The following is a 27,289-nucleotide window of genomic DNA, read 5'->3' as shown; positions in this document are numbered from 1 at the left end:
TAAAATCAAAGTAAACGTACTTTACCAAGGAGAGCAAAAACATCATTCCCTTCCTGCAGTGCTTCATCAAAGTACTTCACAGCTTTTTTAATATGAGTTTCTTTCCCACAAGTGAGATCAAGCCATGCTTTCAGAATCAATCCCTGCAAAAAAACTTGTATACATTGGTGCTCTTATTAGCCAGTTAATTACAAAGAAGTATGCTATGCAGAACAATAAATGGAAAGAACCATACTATCAAATGAGACTTAAAGAGAGATCAAAGTCAGAAGCTTTTAATTAATAATCTAAAATATATGATTGAAATTGTAACCAGTACACAACTTAAAACATTAGTAATTCATTCATAAATTAATTCAAACTCAAATTAATCAAATAATGTAAGGATTAAATAATTTAAAGGATTAAAAGCAAAAATAGAGCAAATCTAGATTAACAAACTAAGCAGGATTAAAGATTCTTAAAACAGTATCTGTCAGTGTCTCTATAAACGCAGAAGATGTTGCTACATACAACAGTTACACAGATTTTATATTACATTCAGGTAAAGGCAAAACCTGTCTTTAACAACTGCTGAAACTGTTCCAACCCTTTGGGTTTTTGAATCTGTAGATTCAGAAGAGATGACACTCTCTCTACTGACATAATCAATTTTTTGTTGTTGCTTTGATACTGATCATGATAACAACTCCTAGCAAGAACAAAACTGACATAACCATAAATTACCTCCACTGGCCAATGCAGAACTTTGATTTACTAACTGACAATTAATATGTTCAAAAAAAGTCACTAGGAATTTTATTCATCCCTGTCAAATGCAATTACGATGTTAAAGTATTAAAACACAAAGTTCATCAAAGGAACATCAAAATACCATCAGTGTAGTAAGCCTAGCTTCATAGTACATACATAGTCCTCTTACTACTTTATGCAGAAAAAAAAGGCTACCTCTTTATCACCACTAGAAACTTTGATCACCCTATCAACATATTCCCGGGCCTTGTCTTCACGACCAAGATGCCACAAAAATAAGCCAGCGAAATAAAGAGCCTGTTGTCCTGCTGTTTTTCGTTGCTCCTTCAGTTTTGTATCCAACTCTAGAATAGCATCCCGATCTGAAAAGACAAATGTCAAATATTTTCTTTTGCCCACATTAATTTCTGTTCCTTTATTTCAGAAAGTACTGAAATACATGATCTTAAAGCATTAGTCAATGGAGACAGAAATAAGAGCAGAGTCATTAATCAGAGCTATTTCACTCGTTCATTCAACATTCACCAAGGTAACTTGAAATATATTAATGGCCTGGCTTTCATGACTTATTAATAAACTTGCAGTTTTACTCAGAAGGACTGATACCGGACAGACAATAGGAAATAAGAATTGAAAGCAACCTGATTTTAATCTCTTCCTCCATAAAATATTTTTCACCTTGGCAGGTAAATGATTTTTTCAGTGTTTAAAATTTAGACTTCACTCTTCACAGCTTTGTATTTTGATATTTTTATTTACAGTCCTGATAAATTTCTAAGTACAAGATATTATGTTAAAAGCAAAGTTGGGGTATATCCTTTAAAGTTACGCAGAATTCATCTACAACTCTCAAGTCTTCACATACGGCTGTTAAAAACATAAGCCATTATCGTTTTAACGAGGATACCTGGATTAGGGCTCTTTTTATGGGCATAGATCAGTGCCATCATTGCACAAAGTGACACCTCCTGTCTGTTCTTAATGGATTCCAGTTGTCGAATACCCTCTTGGATATCACCTAGTGATAGCAAGAACGAAATAAGCTGCAAAGCCTTTGAGAGAACAAAGAAGATCAGTATCAAAAACTCCTGACTCAATTTTTTTTCTGTGCTTTTCCCAACTCTTTTGAAATATCTTTCCTCATCAATTACGTTAATTTTTAGCTGTTTGTGCACACTTTTCAAACAAACACAAGGAACGAAAAAGCATTTCAGCGCAAAGAACATGAAAGAAGTTATGTGTTAGATCACCCAGCCTGAAATATGGCTTCTGCTAATCAAACTTGTAAAAGTACCCAACGAGTACCAGCCCCCAGCTCCCCACGTGCAGATGGGTACAATGTTAGGCACAGCTGCACTGAAACCAACCAATTCTTGTGACACAAAGCACTGGGTACACGACTAGGTTCCAGATTACCTCCAAGGAAACTATTTGCCTGACTGATGCCCACAAAGTTACTGAGGAACACAGACCCACACCTCTCTCCAGCACCGCGCGCTTCATAGCTGCCTCATTCGAACAGGAGGGTGGGAGGACTCATTAAGTACCACACGCGGAGCACCCACGGCCCGAGCGTCGCCACAGCAGGCAGGCGGCGCTCCGAGTTACCTGTGCGCAGCGCGCCGTACGCCCGGTAGAAATGGAACACCGGGTCGCTGCCCAGCCGGCCCAGCGCCTCCTCCGCCGCGGCCCGAACGTGGTGAAAGTAGCATTCCTGACAGTAGTAATTGAGCAGGGCCTGCGAGAGAGACGAACTCGATTCGCTCACGCAAACGCTTCACCCGCGGCCGGCCCCGTTTGGCGCCACCCGACGCGCGCGCCCCCTGCCCTCAGCACCTTCCCGGCCCCAGCACCCGCTGCACGCACCCGCTGCACCGCTGCGTCCATCGCCTCCGCCGTTGCTAGCCAACGCCACCAGAGCGAGGCCGCCGGAAGGGGCGGGAAAGAACCCAGCGGCGCTGCCATTGGCTAGCTGGCAGGAGCGCGCCCTACCATTGGCTCCAAGAGAAAAGAGGCGGGAGAAACACAGGAAGAAAAACTGTGCAAGCGCCGGAACAAGCCGGACTCTCAGGGGAGAGGGGCGGGAACGACTTCACGAGAGGCTGTTACCATTGGCTGTGAGGCCGGGGAGGGCGGGTTTGAACAAGCCCCGGTGGGGGGGTCCCTGTCACTGGGCTGCGCCGTGCCCGCCTCTTCCCGTGGCGCGTCAAGGCCCGCGGGGTCTCGGTGCGCGTAGTGCCGTCCTGTCGGCTGCATCAGCCGCCCAGCCCCGGCCCTGCAGGCGCAGCCTCCTCCAGCTTGCCTACTGGAGCCGCCAGTGCTGGTGAACTCGGAATTCTAAATGGCTGGCTGTAACATTTGTTCTGACATAAGACTGCCTCATGCTCCAGTTATGTTGTTGTATACCACAATATTGAGCACTTTAGGCTCTGTAAAGCTCTCCAGCAATGAAATACCAATGTAATGAAATCAAATACAGAAAGTTATCTCTCTTTTTTTCCTGATTTCTTCCATTCAAGTGAATTAGAGTTGGAAGAGTTTAGTAAAAATCATGTTTTCCATTTGGACTGAAGGCACTGTCCATTGTGTCCAGGCATCAGCAACAATTCTTGCTGAATGGCTTTGCTTTAGGAGGGATGTGCTGTCCCTCCGACACATAAGCAAAGCATTCTCTAGAAGATCCAACAGTAATGACATGTAATAAAAGGAGCAAACCAGTCAGAGAATCTGAGAATGCAATCAAAGAATCGCTAAGGTTGGAAAAGACCACTAAGTTCATCTCGTCCATCCCCAATCCATCTCGCCATGCCCACTAACCACATCCCTCAGTGCCAAATCCCTTCAGTTCTTGAACACCTCCAAGGACGGTGACCCCTCTGCTTCCCTGTGGAGCCCATTCCAACACCTCACCACTCTTTCTGAGAAGAAATTTTCCCTAATATCCAACCTGAGCCTCCTGGTGCAAATTAAGGATTTTACCTCTTATCCAGTCACTGTTACTTGGGAGGAGAGGCTGACCCCCACCTTGCTACAACCTCCTTTCAGGCAGTTGCAGAGAGAGATAAGGTGAGTATCCTCCTCCCCTGACAGAACAATTTCAACAAATATCCCCCGATTCTTTTCCTCCGCACAGCTCTCCAGCCACTCTGCCCCAAGCCTGTAGCAACGCATGAAGTAGGTATGACTAATTCAGTGTTGGATTGAATAAGTAGGTGAAGCTGATTTTCTGAACCGAGACTGCTTTGAGTAAGCTTTTCTAATGAATCCAGCCCATATGGCTCTACCCCATAGTTCACATCTTATAAAGTCCTAAGTTGCTAAGGAAGTATTATGTAAGAATAATTTTTTTCCTTATCCAGGATGATCCTTCAAAGAAATCTCCTAAAAAATTTCAAGGTACTCTACCTGTACTGAAGCAACATTTCAGCTTCTTTGATATTGAAAACCTGAAATAGGTAGGAGAAACAATTATTTTTGTTTTCCTATTACCTGTAAACTGAAATGAAAGTGACATAATTCTCATCTGTCTTAAAAGTTACCTCTTTGAGAAAACCAAAGTTTTAAAACCTGTAGGTAGAACATTAAATAATATTCAGTTTACTACCTGTGAGCCTCCTAGGCACATTCAGGACAGCTGTAATACTTGTCCGTTGAGGACTCCCATGCAGGAAGTGGCTCATGGAGTTACTCTGTGCAGTACTGTAGAAACACAGAATCATCATGCTCAGTATTTGACATGCATTAATTAGAAATTTTAAAAAGCATACTGTTTTTAAACTAATGTCAGATAATAACGACAAAAGAAGCATACAATAAAAAATGTAATCTTTATTATTTCGGCACATTAATAATGTTATTTAGCTTCACTTAGGGTAATAGTAGCATTTTCCTGCATGCAGTTCACTAATATAGTATTTGCCAATAATTTTAATAAAAGTAATCTATATTTAATTTTCCTGTGTAAGGAACATAAAATGTCCTGATGTGTTTGATTATATGGTTCTGCTACTTTCTCTCTGTGAAAAAAATATCGTGGACCCATGATAACATTTAGAACTGCACTATAAATAATTTTTTTTTAAAAAGTATGTAAACATGAGAAAAAAACTAAGGATTCTGCAAAAGGAAGAGTGTATTTGAAAATTTGTTACACAGGCACTGCTTAAACATTCAATTAACACTTTACATCTTTTTCCAACTTCAAAAAAAAAAAAAACAACAAATAACTAGAGTTTTAGAAGCAAATTATGAACTTATTTTGCATAAAGAATTGACATGTTTGCAAATATAGTAAAAAAATAAGACCTACAGCTATCTGTTCTTTTAGTCATAGCATGTTCTCTGGAGTACTTCTGTGAAAAAGTGTTGCAGACAGAAAGTAAAAAGAAATGGTGTGGAGTCAACCTGAAGATAAAATTCAGTTCTTGTTGTATGTACATAATGCTGAAAAAGAAAATAAAATGATTTTTACAGTATTTATATTTGCTTATAAAATTCTAACATTATTTTCAACAGGTCTAGTAGTTTTCAACATCTGTACAGTTTGGATATACACTATATGCTTTTCACTGAAAATTCAAAAATGTAAATAAAATAAGCTCCTAAATAGCTGCAAAATATTGCTTAATGGTATGGAGGTATGAGGTCTTGTTGAATAGTTTACTTCATTTAGCTCTGATGTATGGCTTCCCATTTTTAAGAATCCTGGACAGTCAAAGGAACAGCAGCATAGGCAATATAAACATGCATTGGTAGCATCCAAACTATCTATAATGGTAGATAATACATAATTTTACCTGTTGAAAGCTTGCACATTACACTTATTGTGGTACATATTTGATGCAATAAATGTGCTCAGGTCATTATCTGTTTGCTCAAACATGCACCACAGGTTAAAAATTACTATTTACATAGCAGAGGGCTTTTCATTAACATACAACATCAACCTTACCAAGAGCTGAAGATGGCTAAACAATACTGCAGGATAAAGCAGAACAACATTATTAAGGGCTCTTTCTGATCAATTTGGCAGTTTGGGCAGGTTCATTTAGTGTTTTTATGCAGAAAGACATTTGACAAAGACAGAATCTGTGACTCCAGACCCAGAAAGAAATCTATACTTTCTGAAACTTAATGGTCTGTGCTAAATAAATAAATAAATAAATAAACAAACAAACAAACATCTGCTTTTACTGTTTTTGTGAGTTACAGGGGACTTTACAGGCATACCAGTACTGGTTCGGACGCGATACAACATGAATACATTAATTAAGCACCTCAGAATTTATTATTCCTTTCCAGAAACACTGAGCTAAAATCAGTTGTTCTTTGTGACTTAATGTTATTTTCATGCATGGTCTATAAGTGCAGCATGCCTTCATGCAAATCATTTCTGTGTGTATATTAGTCGCATAGTAGAACACCTGGCTCTTATACCTGTAAAGTAGTGCTTGACCCCCTTTCCCAACAGAAGACCCATTTACAAAAATAGTTACATGTAACAAACAACATATGAATAAAAAAAAGATAAATCCACCAACACAGATCTGTAAAAATATGATGTATGTGGCAGTTGAAATGCAAACAGTGGATAGAGTTATTGTATTGTTTCACGCTAAACACACAACTAGAACTTGGTTTGCACTCCTTAGCTGGTCCCTACAGCCTGAGTAGCCATTTTTTCTCTCCTTTTCAGCAGTGTCAGCTGGTAGTGAGAACAGTTAAATCCTGTCAAGGTTGTTTCCCCATGTCACAGTCACAGTTACTGACGAGGGGTCGCTGTCTTTTAATAGGCACTGACCTTTAACGTATAGTATGTTTGTAAAAATTGTCAGTTTGGCATAGACCTCCAGCAGGAGTCCTGTTGACACAAACACATGACCTTTGCAGGCTATGAACTACTTTGCACATAGATGATTTTGCTTGCTATTTATTTCTGAACATCTTTGTCTTCCTTTTCGTGCTTTTCTTTGACTGCCCTTGTTACACGATCATAAGAAGGTGGACAAACTGCTGTTGATGCAGTTATATCAGTCTTCTCTGTAAATGAGTTTTCATTTAACTTGTCCATAAGGATTTCATCTTTAATGCCCAGACCAGCCCCTCCTTCAGTTTTGTTTTTGTTATAGATAAAGGAGGCTTGTTTTACTGTTCGTTTTAATAGGTGGCGTCTAAAAGCACGTTGAATAATGACAGCAGATACTTCTTCTTGTTTTCTTTTTAACGTTGTTGTAATTGGTTCATAGGAAGCTTTAGAAGGGTTTGATGCCATAAATCGGTCTTCCATCTGTATTCTGAGAGCATCCATCTCCCCACTTTCTCCTAGCACACGCTTTGTGAAAGCAAACAAGATGTCAAGGCAGTGAATTCTGTCACCGCTTACCATGGGCAGATCCATTGCAATCAGCTGGACTTTGTTTGGTTTGGGAAGGTGAAGAGGAGGCTCAAGAGCTGCTGCAAAATCAGACAATTTCTCAAATTCCATGAATTGCGTTGCATCTGGATCGAACTTCTCCCAGACTTCATAGAACATCTCAAAGTCATCCTCGCTCAAGGGCTCAGCGCTTTCTTCAGTAGCAACACCGAAATTCTCCAGAATGACAGCAATGTACATGTTCACCACCACCAGAAAAGATATGATGATGTAGCTGACAAAGAAGAAAATCCCAACCGAAGGGTTGCCACAGTCACCTTTAACAGAGCTCCCTGGGTGAGCTTTGTTAGGGTCACAGTCCGGCTCCCCACTGTTAAGAATTGGGGCTAACAAGCCATCCCAGCCAGCAGATGTGGTAATTTGAAATAGGCAGATCATGCTGTTGCCAAATGTTTCAAAGTTGAACATGTCATCAATTCCAGCTTCCCTCTTGACGTAGGCAAAGTTGAACATGCCAAATATCGCATAGATAAACATGACCAAGAAGAGCAGCAGGCCAATGTTGAACAAAGCAGGAAGAGACATCATCAGAGCAAAAAGCAGAGTGCGGATTCCCTTTGCGCCTTTAATGAGACGCAGGATGCGACCTATTCTGGCAAGTCGGATGACTCGGAACAAAGTAGGGGACACAAAATATTTCTCAATCATCTCAGCTAAGAACATACCTAAAATAGGAGGAAAAATAAACAAGAATATATTACCACACTCTCCATATTATAGTGATAATTTTAGAAAAATAGTTTTAAAATTGATGTTCTGTGCAGCAATTAAAAATATTCTGTAGATTGCACCTGCATAATTTCTTTTTACCAGTTATAGTTAATATTTACAAGTGCAATGTATTTTGAATGATTACAACAATTATGATGATAAGGTAAATTATTAGATAAAATGAGAACATGCAAGACTTACTTAGAAGCCTTGGAATAGCAAAAGCCAGCCATATAATACTACTGAGTAAAAGTTCAATTTATATTCATTTTACCCTCTTTATAGGTTAATAAATGAAACTTACCTACTATTGAGAGAATGACAACGACAAAATCAAAAATATTCCAGCCTATAGTGAAATAATAATGGCGGAGTGAAATTAATTTCAGGACACATTCTCCAGTGAAAAGGACAATGAACACCAAGTTTATCCAGTATAAAATATTTTCCATTTCTTTACTTTGGTCATCAGTTTCTACCATCATGGTGACCATGTTAAGACAAATAAGAATCATGATGCTAATGTCGAATACTTGCTGTGTCACAAAATCAAAGACCATGCCTTGAAACTTGTTCTGAGAAGGAAAACGAAAAAGCAAAACATCCATTACAGACTGTAATTATTTTTTCTTTTCTTATTAGAAGAAAACAGAAAAATATATGTAGTAAAACCAATAAGGCTTCCATAAAAATATATCTAGCAAATGTAAATAGATTAATCAAAGTGAATAAAACAGATTAGTTCAGCCTGTTTTTTAGTTTTTCTGTATTTTTTGTATGCTACCTAGCATAATCATGACATGTTGGATTTTGAATTCATCATTATCTCTTTTTCCATGCAAGCTTTTGCCTCATACACTTTCTGTTTTGTGAAATGAATAAAATTGAGTGCTTACAGAAAAACATAGAATGAGATTGTGTGATTAAAGACAGTCCCTTAAGCATAGACATGAAAATGGATTCGTGGAAATCATGTAATCAGTTTCACTTCTGTATTACAACTTTGGAGTGTTTGACTTCACTATCTTTGCATTCCTTTTAAAACAATCTCAAGTAATTGAATGGGAAATCATTAAGCTTTGACCAAACAACTAATCATTGCTTTTTATTCTGAACATTTTTGCTTGAAATTTTCAGGAAACATAACACAGCAAATCCAGAAAATGAAGAAAAAAAGAAAAAAAAATCACCAAATAGTTTTTCTAAGTATAAGGATTTTATAATGTATTATGACTGATAGATGATAAGCCAAGAGAATGGTAGGTAACTTTAAATACAGTTTTTGAAAGAAGATATGTTGCTTATAGTTTGCTGAGCAGCATACGCATTTTCCATTTTTGCTGACTGATAAATCAGTTGATGATAATTTGTAAATGAGTCTCTCTCTATACTGATAAAAAATGAGCTCTTCATAAGAAGCTATTAGCCTGATGTATAGAAATAATTTTACCCCTGGTCTTGGTATAGGCTTTTGTGGTTTTTTGGATCCCAATTTTTTCATTGCATTGTAGTATTTCTTCTGCTCTTCTGTCATAAATATGTCTTGACCTCCAAAGTAAAAACATGAAATCAAAGCTGGTTACAATCAAATTTATATGCAGTGTCGAAAAAGCTTTTAAAGTGAAATGTGATTAACACATTTTTTTATTATATATGTGTTACTGTGATTGTCTTGTTAAAATGCACCAAATACTCTAGGAGAAATGACAGTCGATTCAGTGAGAAAACTGATGTTTGTTACCTTATACTATTCTCTGCTAACCTTTTTCCATGTGAACATGTAACATCTTCAGAGAATTCAGAGGTTGTTAGGCAGCATGGATATCTTCTAGAATCGGCATGGATTACTGGCATTTTTATGTTAGAATCAACAGAAAGTTAAAAGAGAATGGAATGGCCAGCTTCAATGACTTGAGAAAACTAACTTCCATACTAAGCTATACTTGGTGAAGTAGCAATCAGACAAAAGTTTCTGATAATTCAATTCTATTATTGATGAAAAATGGTAAGGAGAATTTGTGCTAGTAAACATTGTGCATGCAAGTTTGTTTCTTTTTCCAGAAAATTCAAATGGCACAAATATTTTCAAAGACAGATGATGTTCATTAGTGTGATGTTTGATCTCTTAGTTATCAAATCTCAGTTTCTGCAATATAAGCATTTATCTGATAAGTTAGTTTTAAGGACAAGCAGCTGACAGTCAGACTATCCGTGTCAGTGAGATTCACAGTTGCACTATGAAAGAAAAAACAGGCATCTTTGTAACCTACAGTGGCTACAAATCACTATTCAATTCAGTGCTACAGAATAGAATTTGGGAGAGCCATTAAATACTATCATCATTAAAACAGCATTTGTAGGAGACCATCAGTGTAATGCTTTATTTGTCATAATCAAGTAGCTTTTTGTGCTGATAAAATCACTCCAAATAAAGAAAAAAATGAAGAATTATGAGTGCTTTAATGTACAGGAGTATGTCAGGGAATTGATTCTGTAACACTATTTTATTAATTTATGCATGGAAAAGCAGATGATTTGAGGAAGATTAAACTGAACATTGAAAACAGAAAGGAGAAAGGTGTGTACTGTACACTACAGTGTAAAATCTTATGAAGTTAATGTATGCAACATCTGGGTAAGATTTTATATTATAGTATTCTTCAGCTTTTCAGTTTTGATACATTCCATATATCATGCACTTATAAGAAGGTACTATTTTGCAATATCTTTAGAAGAGGAGTGAAACGATACTTATCTTCTTTTTCTGCTGATTGAAGTTATCAATGATGACACCAATGAACAGATTCAGGGTGAAAAAAGACCCAAAAATGATAAAGATAACAAAATATAAATACATGTACAAATTGTCTTCATACTTGGGTTGCTGTAACACCTGAGGAAAAAATATGAAATATCATTCTTAAGATTTCATATGAAAATTTCAACTGAACAAGTAGCAGTCTTGGACAAAATATCTTTTATTTCCTTGTCACTTATATCAATATATTTTTGTCCATTCCATCTATTACTGTCAGCATCTATAGTTTGCATTCAAATTTTTTACAATAATTTGCCACAGCAGAATCTCACATTAGCTCATTTGATTCTGTTTCATCCTCCTGTATGCATATTATTCACTTTTGGAAGATATATAAAGATACATTTGTTGATAGACATGCGTCAAGGATAAAATGTACTTATACTAATGTATAATACTACTATATTAATGTACTAATATTTTCAGTACTTACCTCTCTCGAGTCAATAGCTGCATACATAATATCCATCCAGCCTTTAAATGTAGCCTGTAAACAGTACACACCTATTTAAGAATATAACTTTAAGACAATTCATATAACTATTTCCAGCAACTGAATACAGCACCAGGCATTATTAGCATAATATATGTAAGATTTATCCACAATTTTGTATTTTGGCTTTCTTTAGAGCTGCTTGTAAGATGCAATGTTGTGTACCCCGTTTGTCTCTATATAAGCATATTAAGCAGAATATGTAATTAACTAATTTCTAATTATTTATCACAAGAATGCAGTGTCATTTTAGTAGATTAAATGCGTATTAAAGCCATATCAGTGTCTTTGTAACTCAGGTGCCACCAGTGACTACTGATGTCATCAGAAGGGATGACATCAAGGGAACCAAAGATTTGATTAGGTCAGAAAAGATAAACACTGTAGTATCAAGGAGAATTTTGATTTGTATCTAGTCTAAAAGATTTTATCTGACTTAGTGATTCTATATTCATTCTAAATGCATTATGTTTTACAGAGGCTATAATGCTCAACTATGTTTTAGGATGATCTTGTAAAAACAGAATTTGCTTTTTGTGCTTCAAATATTTAATTAGTGAACTTTTACAGCTGTTGACTCTAATCCATATGTGTAATGTTCTGTTTGACAATGAGGTGCAGATTGCCTCATCTACATGGTAGAAAGACAAACTCATTTTCTCTATTGTAGCAATTAGTTACTCTTTTGAAACAGTCATGGACTAGGCAGCCTTTCCAAGTAGCAATCATTCAGTCACGGACAGAATGAAAGCAACAACTGAGAGCGTTTTTGGTGATTTAATCCTCATTACAATTTTACTAAAGAAGGCTGTAGATCTTAGGTTCATTCATATTCCTTGTCATAGAGATTAGTCATAGAAACAAGTCAGGATGGGAACATTATTCGTCTATGGTTATTGCTGTATCTCCAACATCTTGAAGTTTAATTCCTATCAGAGGTATCAAAAAAGCTTTGCTTATGCATCATACAAAGCAGCTGGTATCATCCTGCAATGGATTTTAAATGAAAAGGAATCATTTTATTTTGAAAAGAGTTGCCTTATACTTTTGAAACAGTGGAATACTAGAAAGGAGCAAATCCATTTTGCAATGACCTCCACATTTGGAGCCAATGCAAAAAAAAAAAAAAAAAAAAAAAAAAGAAGTGATTCAGGCAACTTAGAGTGCAATTGTGAAATCAAAATACAGTGTTAGAGGACAAAAATATCACAAAAAATTTTGAAACAAGTAGAATTGAAGAGATAGATGGATGAATTTAAAGTCCTTGTGGAATACTTGAACTGCAAGGGATTTATTTTATTTATTTAATTCCTGATAGAGGTTTAAATCGCTCTCAAAGACTTTCAAGGATGGAAACTCCACAGCCTTATCAAAAATATTTATATCAGCACTTGTATTTATTGTTTCCAACATTTAAATCCTACTGTTGCCATTTAAAGCTATCGCTCGTCATAGCTGTTATAGACGGAGAACACAGTACCAATCATTCTTTTGTAATATTTCTTTGCAAACTAGTTTCTGCTGCCTTTTCTTTAGGCTAAATAATCTTCACATCTTCACTCTTCCTTGAATCATTCCATGCAGACCTCGTCCAAAACTCAGATCATTCTCATTATTTTGTGCTCTCCTTCATCACTTTATCTCTTGAAATGGTAGCCAAAACTGGACTCATTATTTCAGCTGAGACCTTAGCAGGTCTAAATAGGGCAGGATGCTTACTTCATATGCCTTACAGAGTTTACTTTTGTTTCTGTCTGGTTATATTATTTGCATTTTTTTGAAAGTCATGACTGTGGTTGTAGTCAGCACTTTGACCTCAAACACTAAATGCAAGTAATATGCATATTTTTACATCTGAGAGATGATGCAAATGATGGAGTGGCTCTTTGGTGAGGTGCACGCCATTGTCTCTAGTTCATACATATGATGGTTACTGCGTATCATCTTTCAGGCAAACCAAAAGGTTTTTCTGTAAATTTGTAAGTATATCCTAGACTAAACTAGAGTGAAAGGAAAAAAAAAGCCTAATATTAAACTGTTATGTTTCATCGTCATCAGTAAGAGAGCATGTTTCAATTAGAGCTAGGAAGAAGATAGGAAGAAGTATCACAACTTTTATATTGTTATCATTATTAGTCAACACGAAAAGAGTGTGAAGATGGAAGCATATAAAGATAACATTGCTTTCTTGTATTTCAAAATGTCTGAAGTGAAATCTGTATTTGCCACAATCCAGTTTCATAAAACAATAAGATTTTATCAGTCTTGAAGAAGTGAAGGAACAGAAATCCCCAAACTTAATGAAATTTCAATAATAAAATACACTGCCTCATCATAGTATTTGTTCTTCTTCTAGATCCATCCTGCAAATCATTAGGAAACAGTCACTATCATCATCATTATACAAAAACAGTTGTGAATTTAATTATTTAACTGTGGGGGAAAAAAAAAGATTCTGTAATTCCCAAACCAGAAGCCTCAATTCAGTGGGAGAATTTCCATTTTCTAAATACGTTGCCTGAGCAATAGCAAATAATTGAACCAGAGATTCAGTATCAAAGCACCAAATTTACTGAGTGTTATTCTTAATGCATTCACTAGAAGCTTAGGCCTGGTTTTGCTAGGCTCAAATTTTCCGCAACAGAAATAAGGTATTACTTGTGCATGCTGAACTAGAAAACACACAAATATGACAAAGAGATCAAAATCTGAGTTTCCTTTTAGTATTTGTACAAATATATTGTATATCCTCAGTGACTCTTAATCAGAAGTAATTCACTGAGTTCAGAGATTACACTTACTCTAAATGTGCACATATTCTAAATTTCCTCAAGGAAATTTGAATGACAAATTCAAACAGATTCAAAAGTAGCTAGAAAACAACAAAACAAAATTCTCCCAAGCTACTGTAGTTAGAAGTACATAAAATTATTCTCATGATGGATAATTTCCAATGAATTTGGAAGTAAAGCCAGAATGGCAACACTACATTTCTTTACCAGAAATAACAGAATAATGTGATACTGTTTTGAGACTAATTTGCCACATTTTATCCTGGATAAAAGCAGGTCTTCAGAAGATCTACTTACCAAATAATCCAAACACTGGGTTTAAGTTAAAAAGAAATAATACCATAAAATTTTCAAGGCAGACAGATGCCACATCTCTTTGTGTACATCAGCCTGTTCCTCTTCACGTACTGATGTGTGAAAGTTGTGAAAGGAATTTCTTCAGCTTTTGCTCTGATGATTTTCTTCAGGGTCAGAAAAATACTCAAACAAATTTATACCAAAAAAGAAAAAAAAATCTGAAGTTTTTCAGCACTGGGGCTTGGAGTTTGGGTTTGTTCTTGTTTGGATATATATATATGTATAAATTGCATTAAAACAATATTTCCATTAGTATTCACTCAAGATCGAATACCTTACTGATGAAGAGAATGAATGAAGGCTTCTATTGTATTATCTGTAACACAGAAAAGCTGACCGAATTTACATTATTCTTCTTTGACTGGCTTGCAAGGTCTGAGTCAGAGAACAGGATGAATAATGGAAAAAACACTGGATTGTAAGAGCTTTCTGTTGCTTCTAACCTCTTGCAATAGAATCTTTCATCTGTAATTCATCCATGAGCTTATCATTAGAACAATGATATTCACCTCTATGAGGTTGCTTTCTTTGGTCCACCACAACCTAAACAATTCTGTACTTGAGACTGCTAGAGGGGAGAAATAAATGACTTCAGTAGACTTTTCAATTAATCATGTAAAAAAAATATAAAAATAGCCATTAATGTTCACACTGGCTGCACAGAAAGCTTTTGCAGTAGCAACTATGACTTTATTAGATTTTTTTCAGGCTTTTTAACAGTATTTTTTGCCAAATATCCAAGTTTCAATAGCTTTATCTTTGTTTCTGACATATTCACAGATACTTTTTAGTAATTTTTAGGGTTTACTCATTTTTACTATTAATGCAAGCTGATTAAGGAGGATATGTAAATCAAGACATACCCATCTACTTCTCATGTTTCTTCTAAACACTTAGAATCCTTTACCAGTTCCTCATCCAAAGTACTTTAAATATTGAAGTGAAAATCACCTTGTAAACATCTTCTCGAGAAACATTTATGAATTATGGCCTTCATTCTGTTCTTAAGAGTGAAAAAAAATCATAGATTTTTCACATTTAAAGCATTAGCTGAAAATCAAGCTGATACTTGCTTTCTTTGCTCCAGTCTAGGGCATGTATCATTCCATACATGCAGAATCACTACTAGTGGCTTACTTATCAAACCCTAAAAGATGCAGTTTCAAGTATTTGTTTCATGGAATGACAAAAGTGTCTTTTTTTTTTTTTTTTTTCTGAATGTTGAACAAAAATCCTTTTACACGTCTCCATGCATCTTAATAGTACAAAAAAGTGAAAATATATGGTGATGCCACTGGAATTCCACTAACACAAAAACTCCATCAACATGGCAAGTATTTCATATCTACGCAGAATTTCTGTGTTGCAGATATTTTTAAAACAACTGTCTTGTCCTCTCACGAGAGCTAGGTCCCTCTTTGGTAATGGTTATTTTTTCCTTTGGAAGCATACGTGCAATTGGAAATTTCACCCAACTTGCCTCCCAGAGCAATGCAATAATCCAAGAATCTAAATTTTCATGTAAGAAATAAATTTTTCTGAGGAATAAAATAGTCTCTGCTTTTCAGTGGAAATGAAATAAGCTATGCATAGCTGAGACACTGGAATATATATGACATTGCAAAGTAGTGGGAAGGTGCAGGCTGAGGCCATAAAACCAGGAAAAAATGTACCTTATCTTATACCTGCCCCAGAATAAGCTAAGCTACTAGTGAAAGAAGAGATGCAAACCACTTGAAAGGAATTTTCCTGACATCCTTTACAGCTGAACATGTTTAATAAAGCATACTGACCCTCCTTCCAAAGTGGAGATTCTAGCAATGGTTTTCAAAAATCAGAGAAAACAATATTCACAGTCATTCCACTGTAATCCAATTTTGTTATCAAAGTCAAACTGTATTCCTTTGTATATTTCTCAAATTCTACTAGTCCCTCTCTACTCTTCCTGATATGACAGTAAATAATCATGATGAGTTTCAAATCATCAGTGTTATCAGAGTCATGCAATGAGATGCTCTGTTTGATCAGAGAGGCAGTTACCAGTGCTCAGATTTATTGTCTTAGAACATGGGCAGGCCCATGTTAATGCCACTGCATCATGTTAACAATCTGCATTAATAAGATTTCTTATGCCAGTATAAAAGTTAGAAACTTATTTTAAAACATTAAAAATGAAAATTAATTCTCAGAATTAGACCCCAAAAAGACAGATTGCTCACTGTGCACAATTCAGGTTAGAGTCCTGCAATTTCTTGGCTGGGTCAGATTGTAAGGTATTCCAGTGCACACAGGGGTATTTCATGTTCTGAGCATATAATTTTTGATAGTGAAGACATAAGCCTTTCTGCATATATTGTCTTTGGGTGCCTGTGCACAGGAATAGCAGGGAAAATATTTCATAGACTATAGCATCTAATGTTATTTTTCTTCTATTTCTTCTCTAGATAGAAATTGTTTCTTAGATCTTGTAACTGCAGTGGTGGCAGCCACATCACTGAGATGGTGTTTTCTACCTGGAATTCTTTTCTGTGACTTAATTACACTAACGCAGATTTCTTTTCAGCACTGAAAATAGTCACATAACTATATACCAGCCCTAGTACTTCTAGAAACATTCAGAGATAGAAAGGGAACACTTGTTCTCTCCCATGTCCTAAAAGTTCCTCATTCTTCTTAGTAGACTTTGCTGATCAGTATGAAAGACTAATAAATTATCAGTGCAGTGGTATTAATAAATTACTAAGTTGCAGATAAAAATGTGTATTCTGCTTTTGTTGCTAGAATTGCTTTTCACTGTTACATAAAAACAATAAGAGTGATATAACAAAGAGTGATCACTTACTACTTGAAGCAAAGAAAGATACCCAAATCCTACATTATCAAAGTTTACTTTCACGTTTTTCCATCGGGCACTTTGATTGTTTTTTATGAGTTCCTCGCACTGACTAAAATTGTTGATTTGGTCGACTTCAAACCTTTCATCAGTTGTGGTGTTAACACAGTAGTAGAACTTCCCAGCAAACAGATTTACTCCCATGATGCTGAAAATTAGCCAGAATATAAGACAAACGAGAAGCACGTTCATGATGGATGGAATTGCTCCTAAAAGGGCATTCACAACCACCTAGTACACAAATACAGGGGGAAAAAGAAAAGAGTGTAAGAACATTTACAGCAATAAAGTTTTGTATACTGTTATACCAATGCTTAAAAAATGCTTGTTCAGAAACAAATACCATAAATGTTAATGCAGTACATTAATAATTGTAACATTGCACTGGTCTTTTAAATACTTAACATTAGTACGTGTAATGAAAGGAAAATAAATGAGAAAATTAAAATAGTTATAAGAAAACACAAAATAGAAGACTTGGTTTTAATAAAGTGAAGCCCAATACTGATATGTTCTAAATAAAAGTAAATGTTAAATGTAAATAGAGACATAAGAAAATTTTTAAAAAGAGCATCAAATTATAGCTTAAAAATGTCTAAACAAAAAAGGAAACCCTAAACATTATCAACATAACTTTTAAATTTAAGCTGAAAAAATAAATGCCATGAATCTAGAAACTAAGCTCTACTTTAAAAGGATTATGCAGGAATTATATACGTATCTTTATTGCCTTATTATTCCATGCAAGAATATCACAAAGATTAATTTCTTTGTATAAAAAAGCAAGACAGTTTTGCAATATGTCTAATCGAATCAACAGAATTTATTTCAAGCTCCAGTCTTATTGTTTCATGTATTGAGTTTGTCAGTAACACCCTTTATTTATCTAAATATACACCAAGGACATATTTGAGGTTTTGATTTGGTATTTTAAATTGCTCTAGGCCAGTTGCCTGCTTAGGCCCTTGGAGGCAAGATACCAAATTACTTATATAGAAAAAAACATATTTTTCTGATACATACAGTAAACAATCACACGTGTCTGTCAGAGCTAGAAAAACTCCTGCAAATATTTGTTTGGCTGAACAGCTAAGCAAACTATTCTCCATAAGTATCCAACAACAGATCTCATCTACTAAGTGTAGGTTATCTTAATTATTTTTTTTTTCCCTGTAAAATTTTTTGGAAATTTGTGAATTGCGAAAAGGTAAGGTAAAATGTACAGTTGGGGTCTGATTCTTAGTAATCCAATCCCTGGCATGAGAGAGAAAAGGATTGGTGTGAATACTTGGGATTTGTTAAGGTGTCTTAGTCTATCTTTGTTATCTGCTCTCCACAACATGGAGGAGGCTTTCCTGCTACCAAGATAATTTTGAGCAAGCTCAGAGTTGCTCCATCTTACTACCTGTACTGCACAGCCTCTTGAAGGCCTTTGGAAGTGGAGTGTTGTGGCTGAGTTACTTATCACTCAGTACCTTCCTCTTCCCAAAACTTGTGGCCATTTTTACAGGCTTCCTCCATTAATAGATGGTGGAAATTGGAACTTTGTAAAGAATTACTGCTATCATTTTTAAAAAATTAAGCTTTCATTGGCAGCTTCTGTGTTAGTGATAGCTTTAAGGAAGTATTCTCACTTCAGGAGATTTCTACTGCAGAAAATATAAAGTACTACATGATATAGGTATAAGCTACCCATTTTTAAGAAGACTAACAGGGTCTCAGTAATAGCTAGATTACAAGAACCCATTTTCAAAGGAGTGAGGGAAATATTGTTTTACTGGCCTGCAGGGAGAACAAATCTGTTGCTACTTGACAAAATTAAGAAAAACATAAAAATCAGTAATGCAGTGATTTTGGAATTTATTCCAAGTCTGGCCTGTCCTATAATGCTGTATTAAAGTACTGCTTGTACCTTTTCTTTTTTTTCCTTCTTATAAAAATGTGCTGGATGTGTTATGCAGATTGAATTCCACTACCTAATCTTGGTAAAAAAACCTGAAAAAAGAGATGTCAAGAAAGAAAGGTGGGAATTTATTCTGGCAAATCAATTAAATGAAGGTTACCTGTGTTCAAAGCGAAGAATGCTGTTGCATTAATTGAGTGCCTGTAGCAGTTACCTTTTTAACAACCCTGAGATCCGTTGGACCAAAGCACAGATCCAGAATAGGCAGCAGAATATTAGCAGCTACAGTGATTGTTACACCAATTATGGATTGATCATAGTTGTAGAAAGATTTCTACAAAAGGACATTGAAGTGTCTCACATCTTCAGATGAACAGGTAATGCAGTCTTGCTGTTGTGACTGCCAAAAGATCAGCCTCTTGTTCTCAAATAAGAAGTGAACAGCTTCCAGCAACTGTTCTGACAATGGTTCCAACAACGTATTTCATATAGGTCACTGAAAACCCATCAAATGGTAACAATTTCTGGTCACTACTGACCTGGCCTGGATGCGAACTGGTGACCTAGAGATGAAAGGCTCTGTATCCTATTAACAACCCCTTGAGCTATCCAGTCCCCCTGGAAGGTTTTTTAAGAAAAGAAGAAAACAAAATTAAAACTTTTACAAGTTTTTTGTTGTTGTTGTTTGTGTTTTGTTTTTTGTTGTTCGATGAATTTTTGATTTATTTTTTTTTTCCCCACCAGTGTTGAGTCTTTGTCCTTTAATATATATAATGTAGAACTGGATTTTTACATGCTGGTCAGATGCTGGGCTGACTGTGAATTTCACCTTGGAAAGAAGCCTTTAATTTCTTTGTTGTATGCAGTTGGAGGCAATTTTGCTTTTTCATTGTGTTTTTTTTTGTTTGTTGGTTGGTTGGTTGGTTTGTTTTGTTTTTGCTTTATTTCCTCTATTTTCTTTGGGACTAACTGAAGTATATTGGGATATGGTCCTTATTATCCTACATAACATATATCCAGGATAGCAACCATAAATACACACACAACACCTGCACATGTAAGTTACAGCAAATGGACAGAAAAAAAGAAAACCAATAAAAAGTGAACTGAATGCAGAAGAGAGATCATTACATTTCTTAATTAAAAATCTAGCAAGTCAAAAATTGTCAGTCTCTTTTTGTTGGAAACAGTCCTTACTAGGTTACCAAAATGTTGGTTATCAAAGCTCTTATTTTTACTCTTCAAATCTGGAACAGATCAATGTGATTGTAAATGTCATTTTTTTTATCTTGAAAGATGCTTTTCTTTTGAGTCTATTTTCTATTATTCCTTTATATATATTTACATTTGTATAATGGGAACTGTGCAGAGTAACAGCTTATCCCTGCTCTGGGAGTAAATTATAAGAGTATCTTTATATAAGTATTATTATATTTATAGTATTATTATATTATTATATTATACTTATTATAAGTATCTTTATTAGATACAGCCTTGCTGTGGCACAATATCTCAAAAACATAAGTCTCATAGACATAAATATTCTCACAGCAAAATGGCTTCAACAGATTCTGGCATCTATTTGAGTAACCAAAGGATTTCTAGGAACTTCTACATTTAACCTGGGTTTCCTGCAATCTGTAAACAAACAAGGAAAAGTTTTCAGTAGTACTTAACAATTTTATCCATAAAAATTGTAGCTTTTGTGAAGAAGTTCTAAACTCTTTGACCATGGTGCAAATGAGGAGGAAGTTACACTCTTTAGGATGAAGAAGAAAATTATAAGATTATGTCTGGAAAATTCTTTCTACTAAAAATGATGAAGTACTTTATTTACCTCCATTTTGGGAGTTACCAACATGTATTTTTAGACTTAGTTACTCAAAGATTTGATGTGCCTGATTTCCTCTGAAGAAGCCCCTCAGAGGTTACAGTGATTATTTAATTGTTATGTGTATACAGTCTCACATAAGATTTACATAAACAAGCACAGAAAGGTAAATAGTTTTTACTTCACCAATACCTTCATGGATAAAATAAAATCTTCTGTGCGTGCTTGACATATGGTCATAACAAGTGTAAGACATAATCCATCCATACTCAGTCCCTTGATAGTTGAGAAAGCCTGAGGAAACCTTCAGGAACTCCAAGGAAGAAGAACAAGGAATAGGCTTACATGCATGTATCTAAAAGATAAATAATTTCTTTCTTTTAAAGTGACTGTCTGTATAGTCACACAGCTACAGTCTTCAGACAGAAAAGCCATTCATCTCTCAGCAGTACAAAGGTTGAAGAAAGGTACTGTCAACAGTGTATGCAGTATAAGAAACATCCAAGGAAAAAAGAAAGATTCATTCCTGACTCAAATTAAACACTGAACAAGATTTGAGCAGGATTTCAGAGTAAGATATGAACATTACTTTGTCCCAAACAAGCATGACGTAAGAAGACAATGAATCTCTCCTCCTCTCCTGGCCAAAGTACAGATGTACAGAAATCTGGTGGAGAGAGAACTTGCAAAGAAAGATGAAAAAGTGAGCAAGCAGCCATTGGTTTAAATGCTTGGTCCACCACTGAGGTAAGACGACTGGAATGAATGGGCAGGTGTGCTGTGGGTGGGCAGGAATGGAAGCTCAGGTGATTTATATGATCTGAGTGTAAAATGTTCTTATAGTAAAGGACTTTGAGAACATCCAACAAGGAAGGTTAGAAGATGCTGTAACCACACTGACTTGACCAGGAGGAGGCTATCAGTTGCTTTCTCTCTTGAATCATAAGGGACTTGAAGCAAGGGAGGAAAATACCTAAGGAACATAGTAACTTTCCCAGTCAGGGGATCAAATAGGGATCTGAGAGAGACCATGAAGAAAGTCCATACCTGAATCAAAAAGATTAGCACTTCTTGATAGTTAGTGATAGTCACTGGAACAAGGCCTTGTCTTATTTGTAACTCCTTGCTCCTGGCATTCATGAACCAACAATTTAAAGTCGACCTGTGCATCAGCTTTTTTATTTGAGTTATGGGAGTATAAGTGTCTGCAATAGACTATCCTGCAGCTTGAAATCAATGTCTGGCTCTCCTTCACATACTTCTGATTGCTTTTTCACTGTCTTTGGATCTTCTATCATATGCATGTTCTGCATTTTCTAGTTTATCTATCATGGAACATAAGCAGATGTCCCTATCAGACAAGTTAGAAATATGAAACAGAAACTTTTCTGTATGTAAATAATGGTGTTTTCCAAAGGCTAGTGCTTACAAAAATAGATTGGTGCTCTGAAGATGGCATCTGATCAGAAAATTCATGATGAGAACCAAAATGAAAAGAGATTTGCATCCATTCTGCTCTTTTATGTCCATGTGATAGGAAGACCTTCAGATCAAAGAGGAAAACATAAATACAAAAGCAACCAAACTGAAACAACCTGAGCTTTTTTTGCTAAACCACATCCAAAATAAAGGTTGCACTTTTAATCCCTTTTGAAAGGTAATTAGAAATAGAAAGGTAGGTAGTATAGATGAGAAAGTTGCCAGGAATTCTTTAAAGTACCTACAACAATAAATACTTGAATGGCTCCTTAGTTTCCAGGCATGACATTGATTCTATACTTTTATCTATGAAGAACTGGGAATTTCTTGCAGAGTATCTCTTAGCTTTATCTTTAGAGTTTGGAGTTCACAGGTTGCTTGAGGTTTATGTGATGACAGTTACTGATTTTTCACTGCTTAGGTTGTATACATAATCTAGAACTTTTTAGATATGCAGTGTGATGTACAAAACAGCACTTGATTTCTAGACGAGAAATACCTTAAGATGCTTTAGAGACATGCAATTTCATCAAGTTTCTTGTTTGCTTAATCAGGTAAAAAGAGGAAACGCATGGACCTGCAGGATAATCAGCGATGATAAAATCTTAATCAACAAACAAAAAATCCACAGAAACAAAACAATAACCCTCAGCAAATACAATTTTAATAAATTATCAGATCATCCAGCAGTGCAGTGATTAAATTTGGTAATATCCAAATTAGTTGAAATGTTAACAAAGTGAAGGAAAGTTTAAACATTTAAATAACTCAGATAAAGATTGTGAACTACTTAAGTAATTCTGCTGATAAAGGTTCCATTTGATACTAGGTGTTTGAGTTCATTTTTTATCACAGTAGCATCTTCTGTTATCTCTAATTAAAGCACACAAAATCTCTAACAAAATAGGCCTAATTCCTTCTTATAGGCAGAGATTTTTAACTGAGAAGGAGGTGGGTCTGAACTCAAAAAACAGTGAATGGTAGGTGTAAAAATCAAATCAATATTTCTGCTGGTGCTTTACTCCAAATAAATAGATTTGTACATATGTATACACATGCAGACACAAGAAAACATTTTTTTCCCTCTAGAATCTACCATCTAAACATTAAACCTTGTATCAATTTTTTTTTAATCCTAAACAACAAAGAACAAGATAGAAAGCTGAAAGGACTGGCACTCGATTTGTAAAACAGGGATTTCACCTGAGTTTCTACTGATTCAAAATTCCCCAGAGCTTGAAAATTCAAAGGACTATTTTCTTTGTTATAAAACAGGACACCTGGGAGCAACCAGTTTTCATAAAATATAAAAATAATAAAGCACTGAATATTATTTTATCAATAGCCACTGTTTTCTTTTCAAGATATGGTATACATGTAAGGTAAACATCTTGTACAAGTACTGTAATATGCACTCCCTTACAGTATTTACAGTCGCTGTTCAAAGGAAGGGGCTGTTTAGTGTCTGCAGTGTCATGATCAATACCTGCACTCCTGCTCTCCTTCCCCACATGCACTCTGCAAAGTTTGTAGGCAAAAGCTTAGTTCCTCCTCAGCAGCAGAGTAAACATTTTGGACAAGCTGCAGAATATAGAGCTAAATAAAAAAATTGTTGGGAATGCAAAGGTGAGCAGCTTAGAACGGATAAATTGTGTAAGTAAACAAGGATACATAGTGTAAGTAAACAATAAAAAATTGGGAAGATGCTGCATATGCATGATGAGCACTATGAACTGGCTTTGGAGACAATAAAAGATGAAAATTGAATATCTCTCTGGGAAAAACTTTAATCTGCTTGACATGCTCCAAATAATGATTGAAGGGAGGATCTATACTGAATGTGAAAATGCAGATTCACCCGAATTATTCAGCCAGCATAGAATGAAGACTGTGTTAAGGATACAAGGTGAAGATTGTTAGAAGATTCTAAGAAATCTGCCATTTAGAGCATCAATTGTAAGGAAAACTTTAGATTTAAATGAGAATATGCAAAGAGAAGACAGGCAAATGGAAGGGATCAGAGAGAGACAAGGAAAGACAATTCTTAGTCTTAATGAGCAAAGATGAAGCAAGATACAAAAGATCTAAGTCGAGAATAAACTCAGTCCCTTATCAAGCTAATACAACAGTTACTTCTTGTCCTTAATTAATGCTGTATGCATGTAGCTGACCCCAAAGAAAGGCTCTGATGGATTTTTATCTTCAAAGAAAGGAAAATGCTTCTGCAAATATTTAATGCAAAAACTATTTGTGTAACACTTTGTGCTGGAGAAATTTCATGCTTGTGGATGGTGGATTTTTGCCCTGCAGTTTCAAAACCAGTGTCAGGGTGGTTTGAGCACATTATCTCAGGAGGTCTCTCCTAATCTCATTCCGGACAGCTTTCCTAACAAAGTTTAAATTGGTTAAAGTAAGAACAGAAGCATTTTTTATTCACTTAACTATCTATTAAAAGCAAACTACATTGTTCGATTTAATAAAATACATTTGTTCCCATAGGAGCTTTGAATCTGTTTCTCACAACAGATCAAGTATATAGCAAAATACTTCTGAAGACATAATACAGAAAAAATCATACACTTTAACATACTGTGTGATGAAAGACAATAGTTATCTGCCAAGCAACAAATCAGATGGTTGCATTTCTCTGCCTGGGAAGAGCTGGTAAATACTGGAAATACAAACATGAAAACAGGATAATTAGCTGACGTGAGAACAGTACTGGTGAAGTTCACTAGATCTGGTGAAAATTGTTTTTTGCTTTTGTAATGGCATAAATTTAATACCATTGTCCTTTATATTTCATTAATTGTGATCCTAACAGTAAGGATTTTCTTTGAGATACAATAAACACAAATCCAGTCGAAAATCACCTTGGTTTCAATAATATAAGCAACTCCTTTAAAAATTCTCTTCTAAATGCAGAATTGTAGTCTAAGGAAAACCCCCAGATACTAGGATATTTCCCGTATGATTTATGAGTATCCACACACAAAGTTTTCTTACATTCAATTATCTAAAATTTTCAGCTGTGTTTTGGGAGATGTTGCACTTGTAATCAACTTTCCTTAAAACTCGAAGGTAGTGAGTAAGATCACAATCTTCAAAAACAGCAGCCCTCAAGAAAACTCTCACACTGCATAATCTTCAGATTAACAAAATACAACTCTCTATACTCATGGAAAATATGCAGGCGGTAGGGAATAAACTCTCTCAAGATTAAATATATAATAATTATCTGTAAGATAAGATGTTAATTTACAGGAAATGCTTGTTTGTGTTGATTTATCCTTTCCAATGAAGCTATAAAAAACCCTGCAGACATGACAGCTTGCAAGGTGCAACATACAGTTGGTGCTTGCAAGGGTTGTAACCAAAAATCAAGGGTTTTCTAAGGATATGACAGTAAATGCAGTAACCTTTTTGTTTTACTGACGTGTTCCTGAAGAATATTTCTAAACTCCAAAGAAGATAGTACAATTATTAACACAATTATTGACATTCTATGAAAATTTTAAAAGTTTCCTACAAAGACCAGTTTGTCCTACATTGAAGACTGAATTCAGATTCCAAAGATTTTATACAGATTCTATATAAAATAGAAATATATAGCTCATTTTTAGTTGTGAATCTATAATGACAGACACTTGATGCTATGTTTTATAACTCAATTGTATAAGAAACTTTCATTCCTACTAACAAAGATTGGAGTATTCTTGGAAATGCCTCATTATCGCTTTCATGGTAGGGGAGTCTGAGGTATAGCTATTGAGTTTTAGAAGATATTTAAGACACCAAATACTCTAATTTAGTTTTACATTTTATGAAATTGGACTGGAAATTTGAAATACAGTAAATGCTTAAAGCAATCAGCCAGAAATATGCATAAGGCATGCAAAACTGAAAGTGCAAGTGGTTTTCAGATTGTTTGCTGCCTTCTACTATTTCTCTAATAAATAAATCAAGCACGGCATGACATGCTTTATTTTGTGAAATTGGACACAAATGCATGCTTTATTGTCACTTAATTCTCTAACTCAGCAAAGCAATGTGTACTCAGTATTCTACATTGACAAGTAGCATACCAATTCAGAACTAGCGCAAAAGCATTATATTGCAAATACTAAAAAGCTAAACAAAAAGCAATGGGTATATTCAAATCTCAGGTTGCAGATAATTCTACTTAGTATGTGCATTAATTGAGATAAGAATATTAACCCTATGACAAAAAATTAAATTAAATTAAAGCAATTCTTTACTTTGCCTTCCAGCATCTGGGTGGAGTTGGTTTTGAGACTCACTATAGAAATATTAAAATTTCTTAGACTGCAGATTACTAGTAGATATTTAAATGCCCTTAATATGGCTAAATTCACTTATGTGCTCAAAGAAAGCACAGGCTATGAACCATTTGTAATTGTCTCATCATCAATGATTCATAGATTTTATTTCCACTTTGTCAATGGAAATTATCTATCTCAAATTTGAAATTATGCTGTTTCATAAGTAAGTTGTAACTGCAAAATAAAACATGACTTAAAGAGTGAAGTATGTTTCGATATTTCTGGATAAAAAAATAGCTATTACTGTTTAGTGGTTCTAAAATGCTGCATTTTTTATATTCACCAGAATGATAATCAGATATCAATTTAAAGTAGCTTAGCTTGTTTAACAACTTGTTTTCGAAAATTGTACATAGCAGCCTATGTACGTGGGCTTCCATTGAATACATTAGATCTCTTCTTTTCAGGGCAAATTTCACATAATTTTGAACTTGGGCGAAAATAATAAATACATGCTGAATAAAAAATAACTCAGCTTGCTGG

At 35.3% G+C, this 27,289-nt stretch overlaps 2 protein-coding genes across 4 annotated transcripts in view; both read right to left on the bottom strand.

Annotated features, from left to right (window-relative positions):
* Positions 1–2,743, bottom strand: part of TTC21B (tetratricopeptide repeat domain 21B) — a 31,924-nt gene extending 29,181 nt beyond the window's left edge. For all 3 annotated transcript variants that reach the window (XM_085227767.1, XM_010713689.4, XM_019617147.2), the window contains exons 1-5: positions 2,620–2,743; positions 2,362–2,491; positions 1,661–1,771; positions 949–1,115; positions 21–143 (exon numbers count right to left, since the gene is read on the bottom strand). In XM_085227767.1, coding sequence (XP_085083893.1) covers positions 21–143; positions 949–1,115; positions 1,661–1,771; positions 2,362–2,491; positions 2,620–2,718 — 630 coding nt within the window. In that variant the 5' untranslated portion in view covers positions 2,719–2,743. The remainder of the gene's footprint in view (positions 1–20; positions 144–948; positions 1,116–1,660; positions 1,772–2,361; positions 2,492–2,619) is intronic.
* A 1,814-nt stretch (positions 2,744–4,557) lies between these two features.
* The window catches only part of LOC100546043 (sodium channel protein type 1 subunit alpha), a 63,557-nt gene continuing 40,825 nt past the window's right edge, over positions 4,558–27,289 (bottom strand). The window contains exons 21-26 of the mRNA XM_085227780.1: positions 17,200–17,481; positions 11,149–11,202; positions 10,653–10,790; positions 9,348–9,452; positions 8,202–8,472; positions 4,558–7,851 (exon numbers count right to left, since the gene is read on the bottom strand). Of these exons, the coding sequence (XP_085083906.1) occupies positions 6,683–7,851; positions 8,202–8,472; positions 9,348–9,452; positions 10,653–10,790; positions 11,149–11,202; positions 17,200–17,481 (2,019 nt within the window). The 3' untranslated portion in view covers positions 4,558–6,682. The remainder of the gene's footprint in view (positions 7,852–8,201; positions 8,473–9,347; positions 9,453–10,652; positions 10,791–11,148; positions 11,203–17,199; positions 17,482–27,289) is intronic.

The sequence above is a fragment of the Meleagris gallopavo genome, chromosome 7, assembly GCF_905368555.1.
Source record: "Meleagris gallopavo chromosome 7, MGAL_WU_HG_1.1, whole genome shotgun sequence".
NCBI lineage: Eukaryota > Metazoa > Chordata > Aves > Galliformes > Phasianidae > Meleagris > Meleagris gallopavo.
The sequence above is the reverse complement of the archived record's forward strand: the minus strand, read 5'-3'. Positions and strand labels throughout refer to the sequence as shown.